This window comes from Ictalurus furcatus, chromosome 1 (genome assembly GCF_023375685.1).
Source record: "Ictalurus furcatus strain D&B chromosome 1, Billie_1.0, whole genome shotgun sequence".
NCBI classification, from domain to species: domain Eukaryota; kingdom Metazoa; phylum Chordata; class Actinopteri; order Siluriformes; family Ictaluridae; genus Ictalurus; species Ictalurus furcatus.
In genome coordinates this window covers 17,337,690-17,352,864 of record NC_071255.1, presented here as the reverse complement: position 1 = coordinate 17,352,864, position 15,175 = coordinate 17,337,690, and the positions used below count along the sequence as shown (strand labels likewise).

The following is a 15,175-nucleotide window of genomic DNA, read 5'->3' as shown; positions in this document are numbered from 1 at the left end:
GAACACAGAAACCTTGCTACGCAGATCAACATGCTGTTTGCCAGACCATTTTATTGTGTGTGGGTAAGACATGATTGCTTGATGATATACTAGAAGGTGATGGAGGAGGAGATGCAGGCAGAGGGATGAGACATGCATAACCACCTCTTCTTGACTTTAAATCCAGTAATTAGTAGGTGTTTGAGTGCTGTTCAGGGACTTTCCCTTGTGCCAGCTCCCACTTTCCTCACCACTTGCCTCTTCTTGTTGTCCTTTCACGCTATCATCATGTTTATAACACTGTTTCCCCATGTTTTTTAATTACTCTTACTACATTTCTTCCATACCTCCTACACACAACTCAGGCTGCATTATATATAAACCTGCATGGCTGACATGGCTATAAATCTCTTATACAGAAGGAATTAATTGTAAAAAATAATAATAATAAAATAAAAAAATCTCACCTGTTATTCAAATGATTCAAATATGACTGACAGTCAAAATGTACTGCTAATAATTCCTATTCTGATTATAATATCAACTACATGTGTTTTTGTACCTTTGTTATATTTATACGTTGTACACAAACTGAGTATGATTTTATTGCATGCACATTTTTATATTATTATTAAATTAATAATATATGAGTCATACATTACACTATTGGAAAATAAATCAATCTTTACTGTCATGTGGAGCTTGCAGACAATCAAGCTGAGGAAAATTCATACTGCTGATTCATTGCTTGAATCTGCGCACAACTGCGTCCAAGGATGGCGTGATAATGAGCACCACTTCTTACACACAGCATTAAGCACACAGTTATGCGATTGCTATACACACACACACACACACACACACACACACACACACACACACACACACACACACTGCACAGGGTGGAGAAGGAAAAAGAGAATGAGAGAATGCACCCTACAGTGACAGCACAGTTTTCTGCACAAAAAGTGCGGTCTTTCTAATCTTTCTTTGGTAAATAGAAATTATAAGAAAGAAATAAAGCACGACAGGATATGTAGTTATAAAAAAGCAATCAAAGACATGGTGTGACATGGCCCCAGTGTGAAGCACAATTAAATTATTCTGGTTGGTCAGATTTTCTATAACAGCATGGCTCTGACAGATAGTGCTGGCTGTAAATCACAGGTATCCTGTATAATGCACTTGAGAATACATCTTCATTTTAATACATATATGTAATGTAATGTAAAGTAAAAGTAAAAAAAAAAAAACATTTTAAACACAGGTGTAGTGTCCTTCTCAAGCCTTTGTGAATAATTCACATATATAATTTAAAACATGTATTTACAGCATTATGAAAACAGTGATTTTGACTGTCCCAGCCCTGTTGAATTGAACAGTTCAATTGTGAAATTGACTGACAAGGTCATTTTGCACATGTACAGATTAATTTAAAGAAATTAAGAAAATTATTAGAATGACCTTTCAACTCTGTTATTTATTTAACAGCAACATGCAGCCATTGTCAGCAAAATAATAATAATGATAATAATAATAATAATAATAATAATAATAATAATAATAATGAATTTGTCTGAGACTAAGGTGAACACGTATTTTGAATGGTTAAAAAATAATCAACAAAAAGAATGTTTGATTTTTAAGGGCTAAATGGCACTGCAATTATAAAATCACCTGGAAAATGTTTTTTCTTACATTGCCCTTTAATGTGTTTTATCATAAATACCCTGTTTTTACCATTATTATTATTATTATTAGTAGTAGTAGTAGTAGTAGTAGTAGTAGTAGTAATAGTATGAACTAATTCAAAGGGATTTATTTCTCATACCCTCACATGATTTAAAGCAGTTTAACAATCTAAAAAGTGTGTTCTTTAACAAGAAGAGTTTAGATATCATACTTTTCACACATTCACTTTAATGCAAGATAAATGAGAAGAAATGAAGTTTAAGCAAGCCAGGTTTGAAAACTTGGTGGATAGATTCTGGACATTTTGGGGGGGCTTCTCATGTCGGAACTAAGGAGTTATTGGCCATTTGCTTTGGTACAGTCTGGGGCACGTAATGCATGAACAAATCTGCAAAATTTTATGAACCCACCACATACTGCATGTACAGTACAGTTGCAATCAAAATTATTCAACCCTCACTGCAAATCAGGTTTATTGTCAAAATGTACAGACTTTCAGCTGTTTGCAATGAACAAATCAAACAAAAGCAATTGAAATAGTTCGACACAATGAATGCTTCAAATGGTTTCCCCAAATTCAACTGAAAATGCAACTTATAATGATTTCTCCAGTCTCAAAATTTTTCAACCCCCTGAATGGAATCCCTCACAACAGCACAAATATGCAAAACAGGTGTTTTCTCAAACACACCTGTTGCAACTAATCAAGGGCTTCATTAGTGTTACCAGGTATGCTTGAGTTGGAACACATATACCTGGAAATACCTGAACTGGCGAGAGGTAGAAAATGTATGAAATACCTAGACGGGGCAGAAAAAGGAAGCTATCAACGGCTGCAACCAGATTTCTGAGACAACAGGTTGTGAAAAACCCTCAAGTGACTGCAAAAGACCTGCAGCAAGACTGGGTTGCAACAGGCACCAGAATGAGTGTGGACACTCTGTCCACAGTCAAGCATGGTGGTGGCTCGGTGATGCTCTGGGGCTGCTTTGCCTCCTCTGGCACTGGAAACCTGCAGCGTGTAGAAGGCAAGATGGATTCATTGAAGTATCAGGAAATCCTAAGAGAAAACATCATGCCATCTGTGAGGAAGCTGAACCTTGGGCATCACTGGACCTTCCATCAGATCAATGATCCCAAGCATACCTCATATTCCACCAAGGCTTGGTTGTAGAAGAAGTCCTGGAAGATTCTACAGGGCCATCACAGTCACCTGACTTGAACCCCATAGAAAATCTCTGGTGGGATTTGAAGAAGGCAGTTGCAGCACGCAAACCCAAGAATATTACTGAACTGGAGACTATTGCTCATGAGGAAGATTCCTCAGGATCGCTGCCAGAAGCTATGCATCTCATTTGCAGCAGGTCATAAAAGCAAAAGAGTGCTCTACTGAGTACTAAAGATAGAGAATAAGTTAGAGACTGGAGAAGTCATTATAAGTCTCATTTTCAGTTGAATTTGGGGAAACCACTTGAAGCATTTGTTGTGTTAAACTATTTCAATTGCTTTTGTTTGATTTGTTCATTGCAAACAGCTGAAAGTCTGTAAATTTAGACAGTAAACCTTATTTGCAATGAGGATTGAATAATTTTGATTGCAACTGTATATGCTTTGCTGAACCACCTCCTGTTGCCTCATTGTCCATGCTGTTACTGCCTGTGTAACCCCCTTGCCACACCAGCCCCCTCAATGAAAAAAATAAATCCTAGATCTGCTCCTGGTAAGAAGAAAGCTGATATACCTGTATTGATAACTGCATTACAGAACACACAGACACACAAATGAAGAACCTACTCTATCCTCTATAATTACGAATACCATATCCTCTATATCCATCATCAGATTTATACAAACAATGCAAAAAATATAAAATTTTGTGAGGTTTGAATAATACTGGATTAATGAATGAATGAATAAGCCCTTCACATACATGTCATCCTCTTCCTATTCTAAATCTGCACACACACATACACAGACAACGTCTCTTCTTTTCGTGCGTGTGTGTGTGTGTGTGTGTGTGTGTGTGTGGGAGAGAGAGAGAGAGAGAGAGAGAGAGAAAACTAAAACAGTATGCTTTGGGAGGTCCTATCTTTCCTCCATAATTCATGCTCTCTCTCTTTTTCTCTGTTACCCTCCATTTCCTGTCAGCTCATCTAGAATTCCACATGTTGGTCATACCAGACTGACTCCCAGTATCAGGTCATGCCATCTGTCCACTCCTTCCTTAAACTCATCTGTACATCAGTAGATTTCCTGCACTGTACATATATACACTTTGCTTGCACCACTTTCCATCCATTCATTCATTCACCCTCATTAACTGCTTTGTCCTGGTCAGGGTCGCAGTGAATCTGAAGCCATTGGGCGGGAAGTTGAAATACTCTCTGGATGGGACGGCGGGTCCATTGCAGGGGCCTCTTTTCATTCTTTTCCCTGAAGTCATGTCCTGGAACGTGTCAGTTGCACCAGAGGAGGGGAAGCACTAAAACCATATGGTGTTGTTGACCTCTCGGACTGGCTTTAATTAAATCTGTTTAGGACAAAAGAATTCTGGGCTGACATCTGGTGGACAAAGCTAGCAATTGCAATGATATATTGCCTTCCATGAATCATAACTAAGTATGGGAATGTCAGAGCAGTTAGGTGGACATCAATTAGACAACATAAGGTCTTTCTGAGGGTGATTTGGCTATGGGTGATCATATATGTAGTTATGTGCTGAAGTTAGCAAATCTAACTCACTGAAAGTGAACATGAGTCTATGCATGACTGTCTCTATAAGAGAGCAGTACATGCACAAGGCAGCTCATGAGCATTATGAATACTCCCAGCAGGGAAAGACAGAGACAGATGAGATCTGAAAAAGAACCACTGCGACAAACTCACCTCCCTCTGAGCTAGAAAGAACTGAATGAGGAAATGGGAATCAAGCTGAGAGATACAGTATGAGCGCACACAATGAGTCATAGTTGGAGAGGGGGTGGCTGGTTTTCCAGAGCCGGGTTTTGGCAACACTCCAGAAGGCCTCCTGCTGGGGAGCGTCATCTACAGTTTGGCTGCAAACCTTCTACCTCTCTGTCTCAGGGGAAACCTGACCACTGACCTTGTTCCCCAACAACAGATTTTGCTGAAGAAACTCTAAATGTTCTTTTGTTTAAAAAAAGAAGAAGAATACAGTGATACTGGTAGATATTAAAATATCTTATTTGAGCCATTCACTAGTGGCTAATCCTTGCTGTTGCTTTTTCATATGAAGTAAGCCAAACATTAGCTTTAATAAAGGGTTGTTGTTTTTGAAAAGTAGCAGTCCGTTGCATCAGTCTGGCTGTCTGTGGATCGGATTTGTGCAGGATCAAGATATTTTCCAGGTGATTGTAAGGAAAAATACACCTGAAAACTTAATACGTCTCTTAAGGAAGTGTGATGCAGAGGTAGCAGATTTGCAGGATGGGTGGAATTGGGCTTGACAATTGTGGCATTGTAATGTCACATCCTTATCTGTGTTTTAACTGGCATGGATCCATGATAATATATGCAGTGGAGAGAAAAAAAAACCCTGATCTTTTATTGAGTTTAACTTTCTAACAGCACACTGTTCCCGTTTACTTTAAGTGGATGCCCATGTTTGGTTAATAAGAAAAATGTTATTATGTTTTAGATGACCTCGTGTGTTTCTCATTACAGTTGGAGCTTGCAATATGAGCAGAGGAATACGCTTGGTAAGACGTGTCCAAAAGTTCCCTGCTGTTGCAGGACGATTAACAATGCAGTATGAAGATTATTTCAGAGAAATCATCTTTGTTTTGGAGTTGATTTAAGTACAGCATTCTTCCTAACTTCTCTTCTGCCAAACCTTTGCTCTGTCTGTGTCCAATCAATTCCCAACCTTATCTTTCACTCTCTCTGGCTCTCTCACTCACTCTGCCCTTACAAGGAAAGGCAGGCAGGGCTGATGTCATCGAATGAAGAATGTTTAAAGAATCCTGAGAGGAAAAGAAAGAGGGAGAAGAGGAGAGGCCAAGAGGGATAGAGAGAGAATGCATGGCGTGTAATAAACCTGGCAGGGGTGAAGGGGGACGAGAAAGAACTTGTTTGGAGGGATGGTGTCATTCCTTTGCACAAATAGGGGGAGGGTATAACAGTAATACAGGAACTGTGTGTGTGTGTGGGAGAGAGAGAGCAAGAGAAAGAGCATTAAAAGGGACAACTTTTTATCTCTGGGCTGGGAGACATTCAAGGAGCCTGCTCTGACAAAGAGGTAAGCTTAGAACCAGGTCAAGAATCTCAGCCTTTTCTCCATTATTTTATTACTGGAACTTTAAACCCATTTTGTAGTATTATGCTTCATGGCTTTCCCTGAAATGATGTATTTGAGACAGTTTTGGCAGGACTATTATACTGCATTCTCGTGTTGTTTTCACCGAATATGAAGCCCAGACTTCCACTGTTCATCAGTGTCTCACTGGATTCGTGGAAAACACGGAAGCTAAACCGGAAGTAAGTGTACATTGCTGAGGAAAAGTTCCTACAGGCACGTATCCAGGTGGAGGAGCCTTCATTTCTTCCAGAGCGGCCAGGACAACGCAATGGCAAGCCTGTGTGATGCTAGCTAACCGCTTGATTTAACCACACAGTGACCCAAAGGGTGGAGTTAGCTTCGGGGAGCGGTTTAAGGGGAATCAAGGGAAGTGTATTTCAGCATTTGTGTAGTTTGGCGTGCGATACCATTGCTTAGCTAAACTGCTCCAGAAAGCAACACTGAAGTAAGTGTCTTGTGTTATTTTTGTAAAGCTGCCTTGCGTCCAGTCATCTTTATAGCACTTTGCACAGCAATGCTACCAGTGTCCGCGTAGGCATGTCCTAGCAAGCTGTATATGAAATTAAATGAGGCTGTTTGTAGCATCGTCTGCTAACTCTGTACCTGTAAAGACACGCGTTTTATCCGAGGCTTTTGGTCTGTCCGAGTGAGAAACTCCGTTTGCTTGGCAAGCGATAATTGTGCTATTTTGAGCAGTTAAGCTGTGTGCAACGGCGAGAAGGTAAGGATGGGTGGGGCAGGGACGAATGGTTTGAGATTAGCTCGGTTTCCCAGGTACAATAAAAAAAAAAATCAAATGGAAAGAGGAAGAAAATAAAAAAACTGGCGTAGAATTAATGAAGCGCAAAGAATGAACTGTATTAGCAATAACATACAGCTAGTACTGCTTCTGTTCTGTCTTGCTGTTGTGTTGGCAGGGAACTTAGCTTTTAGTTGAGTAGTAGTGAGATCTCCATATAAGGCCAGTTTCTGCTTTCCTGAACTTCTGCCTCGGCTTCAGTAGACTGTTCACCTAGTGTCTTATCTGGGGGAAAACTGGTCTGTGATGTGATAAAGATGGAATGAATGTGGGAATGATAACAGTTGACTCCTCTGCTTTTAGTCTTTTATTTAGCTCATATCAGTCAAAAATTTGAGCTTTCCCTCAGGGGCTGCAGGATCTCCTCCAACCTACTTATTAAATTAATCCAGTGTGTGTGAGTGCCATTAACACACTAGACAACCAGACAGAGAGAGATTATCATCTGTATGGCTTTTTGTTACAGGTCAGCTCTAATAGCCCATTTCAGTCACACTTCACACTGAGGACTTTCCTGCATGTAAACACTGAAAACTCTGCAGATAACATCTCACTGACTCTGGCACCCGTAGTACAGGTGCATTTACCGACAGATACTATGTGGGGTTTTTTTTTTTTCTTTAAATCCTGGAACAGGAAACTGTCTGGTACACTGATTAGTCACTTACAACCCGGCGATGTGATTAACAGCCGCCTGCCAGGTTGTCCTCTGCTTGCTAATGCTTACGTCATGGTGAAGAAAGCAAGACTCATGCTGTCATTGTTGCTCATGATGTAGGGTAAAGGTATGAAGGGGTTTAATCTCTGAATACAATGCGATATTCACCCAGAATTAGTTCCCCCAACACCCCCCCCCCCCCCCCCCCCCCCCCGTTAGACTTTACGCGTTCTTGATGTGGTACCGTGTGTAGGAAGTTCCCCTTTTCAATCTGTAATACAACTGCAAGGCAACAAGATTGAACTTGAGTCTGGAAGGTTTCTAGTGAACTACTCTGGAATGATGCCATCAGAAGTCCCATAACCCGAGCAGCTGTGATTCCACACGTTCCCAAAGACGGACAAGTCTACTCTGTAAAGTTTACGTCTGCGACTGTGTGCATCAGCAGCAGCAAGACTAAGCTGGAGTGGATTCTCGCCTGTCAAACAAAGTGAGATGCCAATGCACAGATGACCTTTTGTCTTGTGTCATACCAATATAAGTGAGCAGATATATTTTACTTCCTTTTCTGAGACATGACTGCAATAAAACCTTCAGAAATGGCATATTGCTTAAAAGCTTCTCAACAGGTGCAGTCGTAACACATGGAAGTGATAGTAAATGTCACAATCTCTGCTGTTTCACAGTTTGTACCAGATATTAGAAACAGGGAAAATTAGTATAGTAAACAGTAAAATTAGTAGCAGGGAAGTGTTGTTGACGTTTAACCACACGCATCCAAAAACCCAAAGACAAATGAACAATGGAATATTTTCCGGGTAATGGACTAAAGTAACGACAAGTATGGAATATTCATTAAAGCAAAGGAAAGGCTCATATGAGACAGTGCAAGGCTTTTGGAACATTTACATTACAGCTGTTTCTGCTTCCACACCCTAATCCTTCATTTTCTCTCTCTCGCTCTCACTCTCTCTCACACACACACAAAAAGTCTAACATTCCATTAGGTCAGTAACTATTTTTCCATATTTGGGACATTCATTGCATGAGCACAAATGTGCTCATAATGAAATGTGTATGATTTTCTGCCAACACCTATTTACACATCCATCCAAAGTATTCCCACTGACCAGGCATTGAATGAAGTTCAGTTTTATTTGTATAGCACTTTCAACAATGGACATTGTCACAAAGCAGTTTTATAGAAACAAATACATTCAAGATATACATTTTTAACTGTATGAATTAACCCCCAATGAGCAAGCCAGAGGCAAGCTTCTCCCTGAGAGGATTTGAGGAAGAAACCTTAAGAGGAACCAGACTCGAAAGGGAACCCATTTTCATCTGGTGAACAACGGATAGTGCATTTATACATAATTCCCTTCTATAACTGTGTACTGTGTTCGAAATGGCAGTTGTGTAACCAGGAAATTCATTTTAGTTTTCACATGGAGTCTGCTTTGTTGAACTTATCCACTGTTTACTGATGGAGGCTTCAGTGCAAAATTGCTGTCCGAAAGCTATCATAGTACAACTCTTCATATCAGTTGTGGTCCAAAGCCATCTTCGTGGTTTTTAAGTGGTACCATCCTCAGTAATCTCAATGATGTTGACGTCATGTTGACATGCCTAAGTTGTTTAATCCAAATAATTTTGGCATGTAATATTAGCAGGCTAGATTTATCCCGGGTGAGGCGATTTATGAAGCCACAAACAGCCGATCAGATGGAGAAGTTAGATGTGTGTAACACGATCACTAATGGAGCAACAGGTTCTCAATGTGTTGTTTGTTAAGGGGAACTTTACACTTCCAATTTAACAAACGGAACTACACTGAAGCTAGTTCTTCTCTGAAATTGGCTTGGTCTGGGTGCATGCATACAAAAGAATGTGTTTTAAAAAGCCTGTGGATCACGTTGAAGTCCTTTTTGACAGGGCAGAGGGCACTTTTTTTTGTTCAACTTCTCAGGATTGTTCTCTAAATAGTACCAATGCTTCATGCTCAGTCAACGTAAATGTTAGGAAACTGTTATGAAAGACTCTTTGTATGTGACACATGTTGCATCTATAAGGTGCAAAATTGAGGGTATGCCAGACTTTTCAGAGGATTATTCATTACATTTAGAAATTTGACGAGCAATGAATCAGCCAGTGTTTGGCATAATGTAGCGTAATTGAAGAAATGTGCGGAAAAATGCGTTGGGTCAAAAAGAAAAAATGAACTGCAGCTGGTATAGCATATGTTTCACATTTACAATCAGTAGCGTTATGCCTGATGTTAATACAGTTTTCAGCCAAACAGAATAATTCAGTCTCTGACAAGATAAAGGAAAAAGATAAGAATGCTATAGTTACATCTTAACTGTATATTGCCTTGCCTTCCAAGTTAGAGGCGGGGTTTAGATTAGGAAAACGTAAGGAATCTGTGCCCAGAAGAACCATAGAGCTATCCCCAGATTCCTCATTACTGACATGGATTTGATTTTAGTCTTCACAACACTTCTCATTTTGTTAATCATGGATATATCCTTGGCATAACTTCTCTAGTGGTCAAGAACTGGCTCACACCTCATATTGGCTGACCTGTTTGAATAGTTCATCTGTACCTTCATCTTTCACTTATTTAGGTTTTCTTCAAAACTGACGTTGTTCTGTTCATGAAGCTGTGTGCTGCAGTGATGATTCAAAAGCAGAGAATCTTGGTCTCTGACCTACACTATAATTCTTCACATCCACATGGCTTGTTTTTAGAAGTTGTTTGGAAGGCAGTACAGAGAAGTGTAGACACAATGATTGTTCCAGAGATCAAAGCAGTGGATGGATTAAAGGGAAGAGGGTCATCGTGAGTCCAATCAGGGGGTTTTCATAATAACCCTCTGTGGTCCAAACCAGCAGGCTTCCTTTTGGCCATTTGAACAGCAATTGGTGCTTACATAATTTGCATAAAGAACCACGCCAGTTTCAGAAACATTATCTTTAATTCATGGCATCGTATTAGATGTCCATGCCTGTTTAAAGTTGAAATGTTTTTAAAGTTTGCACAACATTTTCTGTTTGGCCATAAAAAGAGCAGTATGTTTGTCTGGAAGTTTTCCTATTAAAAGTAAAATATAGAAGAAGGTATTATGTCTGAACTTTACAACAACAGTATTAAAGCCAAGGGAGACGCATGCTAGCATGAAAGCTGGTGTTGGTCTTTCAGGTTTGTAACCAACAGCATTTCAGTTTAGTCGGCAAACAAGATATAGCCTTTAGAAAAAAGTAATGCTTGTTATATCTATAACTATTGTGATTATCGTAGCTACTGATCTGTGCCTCCACATTTGTTATGGAAGAAGAATAATGTACATTCTTGTTTGCTGTAGAGACAAACTTTCACACTAAAAATTCATTCTTGTGTGGAATACAGTGCATATCGGTAACTCTCTGAAAGACTGAACCATAAACTTGCTGTCATTATGGATAATAACAAGGCTCATGATGATCCTAAGGCAGCATGCCATTAATGGCGAGTTAGATGGCTATTTATGCCCAAAGCAAGTGGAAGTTCTGGTGTGCTGCCCAGTAATATCTTTTGGATACTTGGATACCTAAGTGAATAGTCTAAAATGTGGTGACGGAACGTAACATCATATGACCAGCTCATTAATTCAGTTCATTAATTAATACGAGTGTAACGATACACTCCGTTATAGTTCGATTCACGATATGAGCTTCACTTTCTTCAATTCTCTGAATATTTTTAACAAAATTTGAGTGAATTAAAATGATGACTAAAATGATAAATTTCTGTCTGTATAAAATTAAATAAATCAAAAATTGCTTTGAAGAGAGATTTAATATTGTGAACAATATGTACCACAGAGTCAACATATCTTAAAAATAAACATTTATAAGTTCTCCCAAAAGTTTGATTGAATAAACAAAGACTCTGAGCCAGGGAAAATGATTGATTGAAACATAACGAGCTTCATGGCAGGACCTGAGGTGTCCTTTTAACCCTCTAAAATGCCAGATTTCCACGAGCTCCTTCTCGGACACTGTAGATTGCAGTGGCACGAGGCTAGTGTCATTTGAAAGCTACGGAAGAGCTCTCTTAGTGGTAACAATATAACACATAATACATGTTGATTATTGTGATCCGGAGCTATTGGGCTGATCATGTGATATGCTTTTAATTGCATAGATTTGTAATCAAACCATCTAATTACAATAGATGCATAATTAATACTATGTCGATTACCCACATAGAATTAATTAATAGAGTTGCACATTCCCGCAATGCACATAGTCACATTTTTTTGCATTATGACACCCCTATTCATTAATACAGACCAAGGGAAACAAACAATTGTATGAATTCCTAGGGAAGAGAGAGAGAACTAGTTCCTCCTGATAACAATGTAGCATGCCACATTGTCTTTGTGACCTCTACAACAATTCACCAGTTTGTTGATTTTATCTATGAACTGTGGTGTTCTCTTCTTCTATCGAAAGTAAAAAATATTTGAGTCTGACTAGCGTTTTTCAAGGTGACAAAAAAGAAAACTTCAACCATCAGCCAGACTATACACCGTATAATTACAGCATTGAAGCATGTCTCAATGTGAAATGCATTACATTTAAACATGCATACCAAATGAAAAACTTTGGTTTGCAAAAGTCATTGGGAAGTAGGCTTGTTGAACCTACTTGTTCGCCGAGCAACTACAAACAAAAAGCTAAAGAAAACGAAATCTGTTTGTCCTGGGTGCTTGGGCTAGCGATTTGTAATTTTGTGCTCACTATTTTGAGACTCATCTGTACACATTCATATACAGGTTCCTTGCAGAAATGAGTGCAAGTCAGTTGTATATTAATAGGTTTCCCTGAGGGGGAAAGATCGCATTGCGTTAAACATTTAACGTTAGATGATGAATGCCAGTTAATGAAATAAACATGATCCAAGAAATTTCCCAAGAGCTGTACACTGAGAAAGTTTCAGTAATGAGGTTTGATGTTGTCCCCCCACCCAAACACTTTTTTATTTCTCACTGCACTTTGAAATGCTGTACTGATCTCTGTTCTTAAATCTCTTTTTATATCGGAGTTTGCTATATCAAGCTCTGAGCGAGCAGAATTCTGCCCCTTGTTTTTATGACCTCAGCATTTCAGAAATGCCTTTTGGAAAATGTTGCTGTTTTACTCATGCCAGAACATGAAGTGCTTGACACTGAGCCATGCTGATGCTGGGAATCAACAACTAATGCAGCAGTATCGCTTTGATTTGCCTAACTTTGGATCTTCAGCTTGGTTGTGACAAATGACTACCACTAATGAATTGTGAAAGACTTGGAGCATAGCATGACTGTCACGTTGGTGTAACAAAAATGAGGGTTTTTATTTTACTTGTGTAACCATAGTTAGAGGATCAGTTTGTACATATTTATTTTTCCACTGAAAGAATCTCTGTACAAAAATGGGGTGTTTTTCAACATTGTAAATCTGCACTTGAGAACATCAGAACACTGTCAATGGAAATATTTAAAAATGTTTGGAAAGAAAGGCTTGTGGTTTCCCCACAGAGCTTATCTTGTTTATCACAAGCCTTTCACAGCAGCATTTGAACATTAGTGCCAGGTGTGTTGGAAGTAAGCTCTGTAGGATGGTAGGTCTCCAGAAATAGAGATGATGTAAGGGAAATTTTAAGTACAACATAAGCAATCACTTCCTTGTGGTTGCAGCATTGTAGACATTTGTAAGTTGGACCCATTGGCTTCATTGCATGCTACAGCCTGGTTTATGCACACCAAAGTTTGGCCGGGTAAGCTGGTATTGGTTGAAAACACATTGCCCGGTCTGATGAATTGTGATTTCTGCTGTGACATGCAGATGGGTCAGAATTTGGCATCAACAGCATGAATCCATGGACCCAACCTGCCTGAGTCAACAGTTCAGATTGATTGGGGTGTGTGTAATGGTGTGGGGAATGTTTACTTGGCATAAATTGGGCCCCCTAAAACCAATCGAGCATTGTTTGAATGCCACAGCCTATCTGAGTGTATCCCTAATGCACCATGTCACAAAGCACACGTGATGTGCTTATATGTGATGGACATACTGTATAAGGCAAGCTTCTGTTTGTACGCTGCGCTTACTCATTCTCTCCCTGTGTCGAGGTGCAGATGTGTAAATGTGCTTCCCTGCATATTTTCTCTGTTCCCCCTATCAAACTGCTATTGCAGGGCTGCATAAAGTGGTATTGCCATTGTTAACCACATTTCAGAAACAATGAGTGATTTGAAAGGTTTGCACTATCCAAGGCTATGATCTAGGCCTACTGCTCTGAGGATGAACACACATTTCATACATCATCACAACAGTATCTTGTTTACAACAGAGTTCGCTGTAGATTTGAGAATAATCTATCAAAAGTTTTAGTAGTATGAAAAATATGTAGGTTAAATGTTACAATGTAAATCTTTTTTTTTTTTTTTGGTCAGAGTTCAATTCTTCCCTATCGTTTTAAAGATTTGTAATAAAAAACAATGAAAAATGACTTCATGGATGAGTTACATTCCCAAAACAAGCTGGAAATGAAACCGCAGACATGAACAACTCAAACAACCAAGAAACCATCTCAAAATCTAAAGATAAACAAGTGGGAAAGCCAAGAGTAAATGAAATACAGCAGTCACGCTATATTCAGATTAGTTATCCTCTATACTGATGCTATTACGAACAGACTCGGGGTCAGTACAAGTTTAGTCTATTCAGTGGATAAACGGTAGAAATGCTGCAGGAAGGAGCTTTGCCCTCTCTGATGACTTTACCTTTTTTAATAGTGTAGTGCTCTTTGCTGTACTCTTATGTGGAAAAAGGGATCGCAAACGCATTGACACACGCAACCTGAATGACTCAGCACCTTCATCTCCCATCATTTCAGTGAAAGTAAATGAAACTTGTAGCCTTGAGTCATGACCCAATTTGGAGTAATAGTCTTACAAATGGCTTTTTTGTTGGTGGAAGTGTTTTTCCATCATTCAGACTGTCAGAAATAATTTCTTCAGTAATTTGAGTGTGCTAATGCCATGAAAAAGAAAAGAATCTATGGGCAAATGGCTAGAATGGCTTTTCTTTACCTGTTATTTTTCCCTATTTACACAGAACAAGATGGAGGACTCCAATGGCAGTAAGCCCTTAATTGTAACTTCTTCCCTGTCTTTCCAAGTCAACGCGCCTTCTTTCTACAATCAGCCGAAAAAGTTTGCCTCCGTGGCCCCTCCTCGACCAAAAGGATTGTCTAACCAATCACAGCCTCCAACCTTCTCCTCGTCAATTGCAAGCACAGCTACAGTTGGTCGGGTTGGCGAGATTCCACCACCTCTTTCGTCCATTAGCGATGGTAAGTCTGCCTTTTCAAATATTCTCATTTCTGTCACCATTTAGGGACTTCATTATTTTGGGTGAAAATACCATATGACACATATTATGGGATGACTGGTATGGATTGTTCAGAATTGGCAGCAAATTCCATATTCAATTCTCATATTCAATGAGCATCAAAGCTGAATATAAATTCCTAGCTATGTGGATAGGTCTTGTGGTAACAAGGCACACGTGTGAAAGATATGATCATTCTCTGAGTTGTTGACATGGGAAGCGCTGCCTAAGCCCTGCCTCCATCACAGAGAGCAGACTAGGGCTGAAAAACTTGAATTTTTCACTTAAATGTTTCCAAAATTTTTAT

At 39.3% G+C, this 15,175-nt stretch overlaps 1 protein-coding gene across 2 annotated transcripts in view; it reads left to right on the top strand.

Annotated features, from left to right (window-relative positions):
- Positions 1 to 5,700: 5,700 nt before the first annotated feature.
- The window catches only part of zyx (zyxin), a 19,470-nt gene continuing 9,995 nt past the window's right edge, over positions 5,701 to 15,175 (top strand). The window contains exons 1-2 of one of the 2 annotated variants that reach the window (XM_053630145.1): positions 5,701 to 5,929; positions 14,593 to 14,830. In XM_053630145.1, coding sequence (XP_053486120.1) covers positions 14,599 to 14,830 — 232 coding nt within the window. In that variant the 5' untranslated portion in view covers positions 5,701 to 5,929; positions 14,593 to 14,598. The other variant, XM_053630153.1, reaches the window with a different exon arrangement.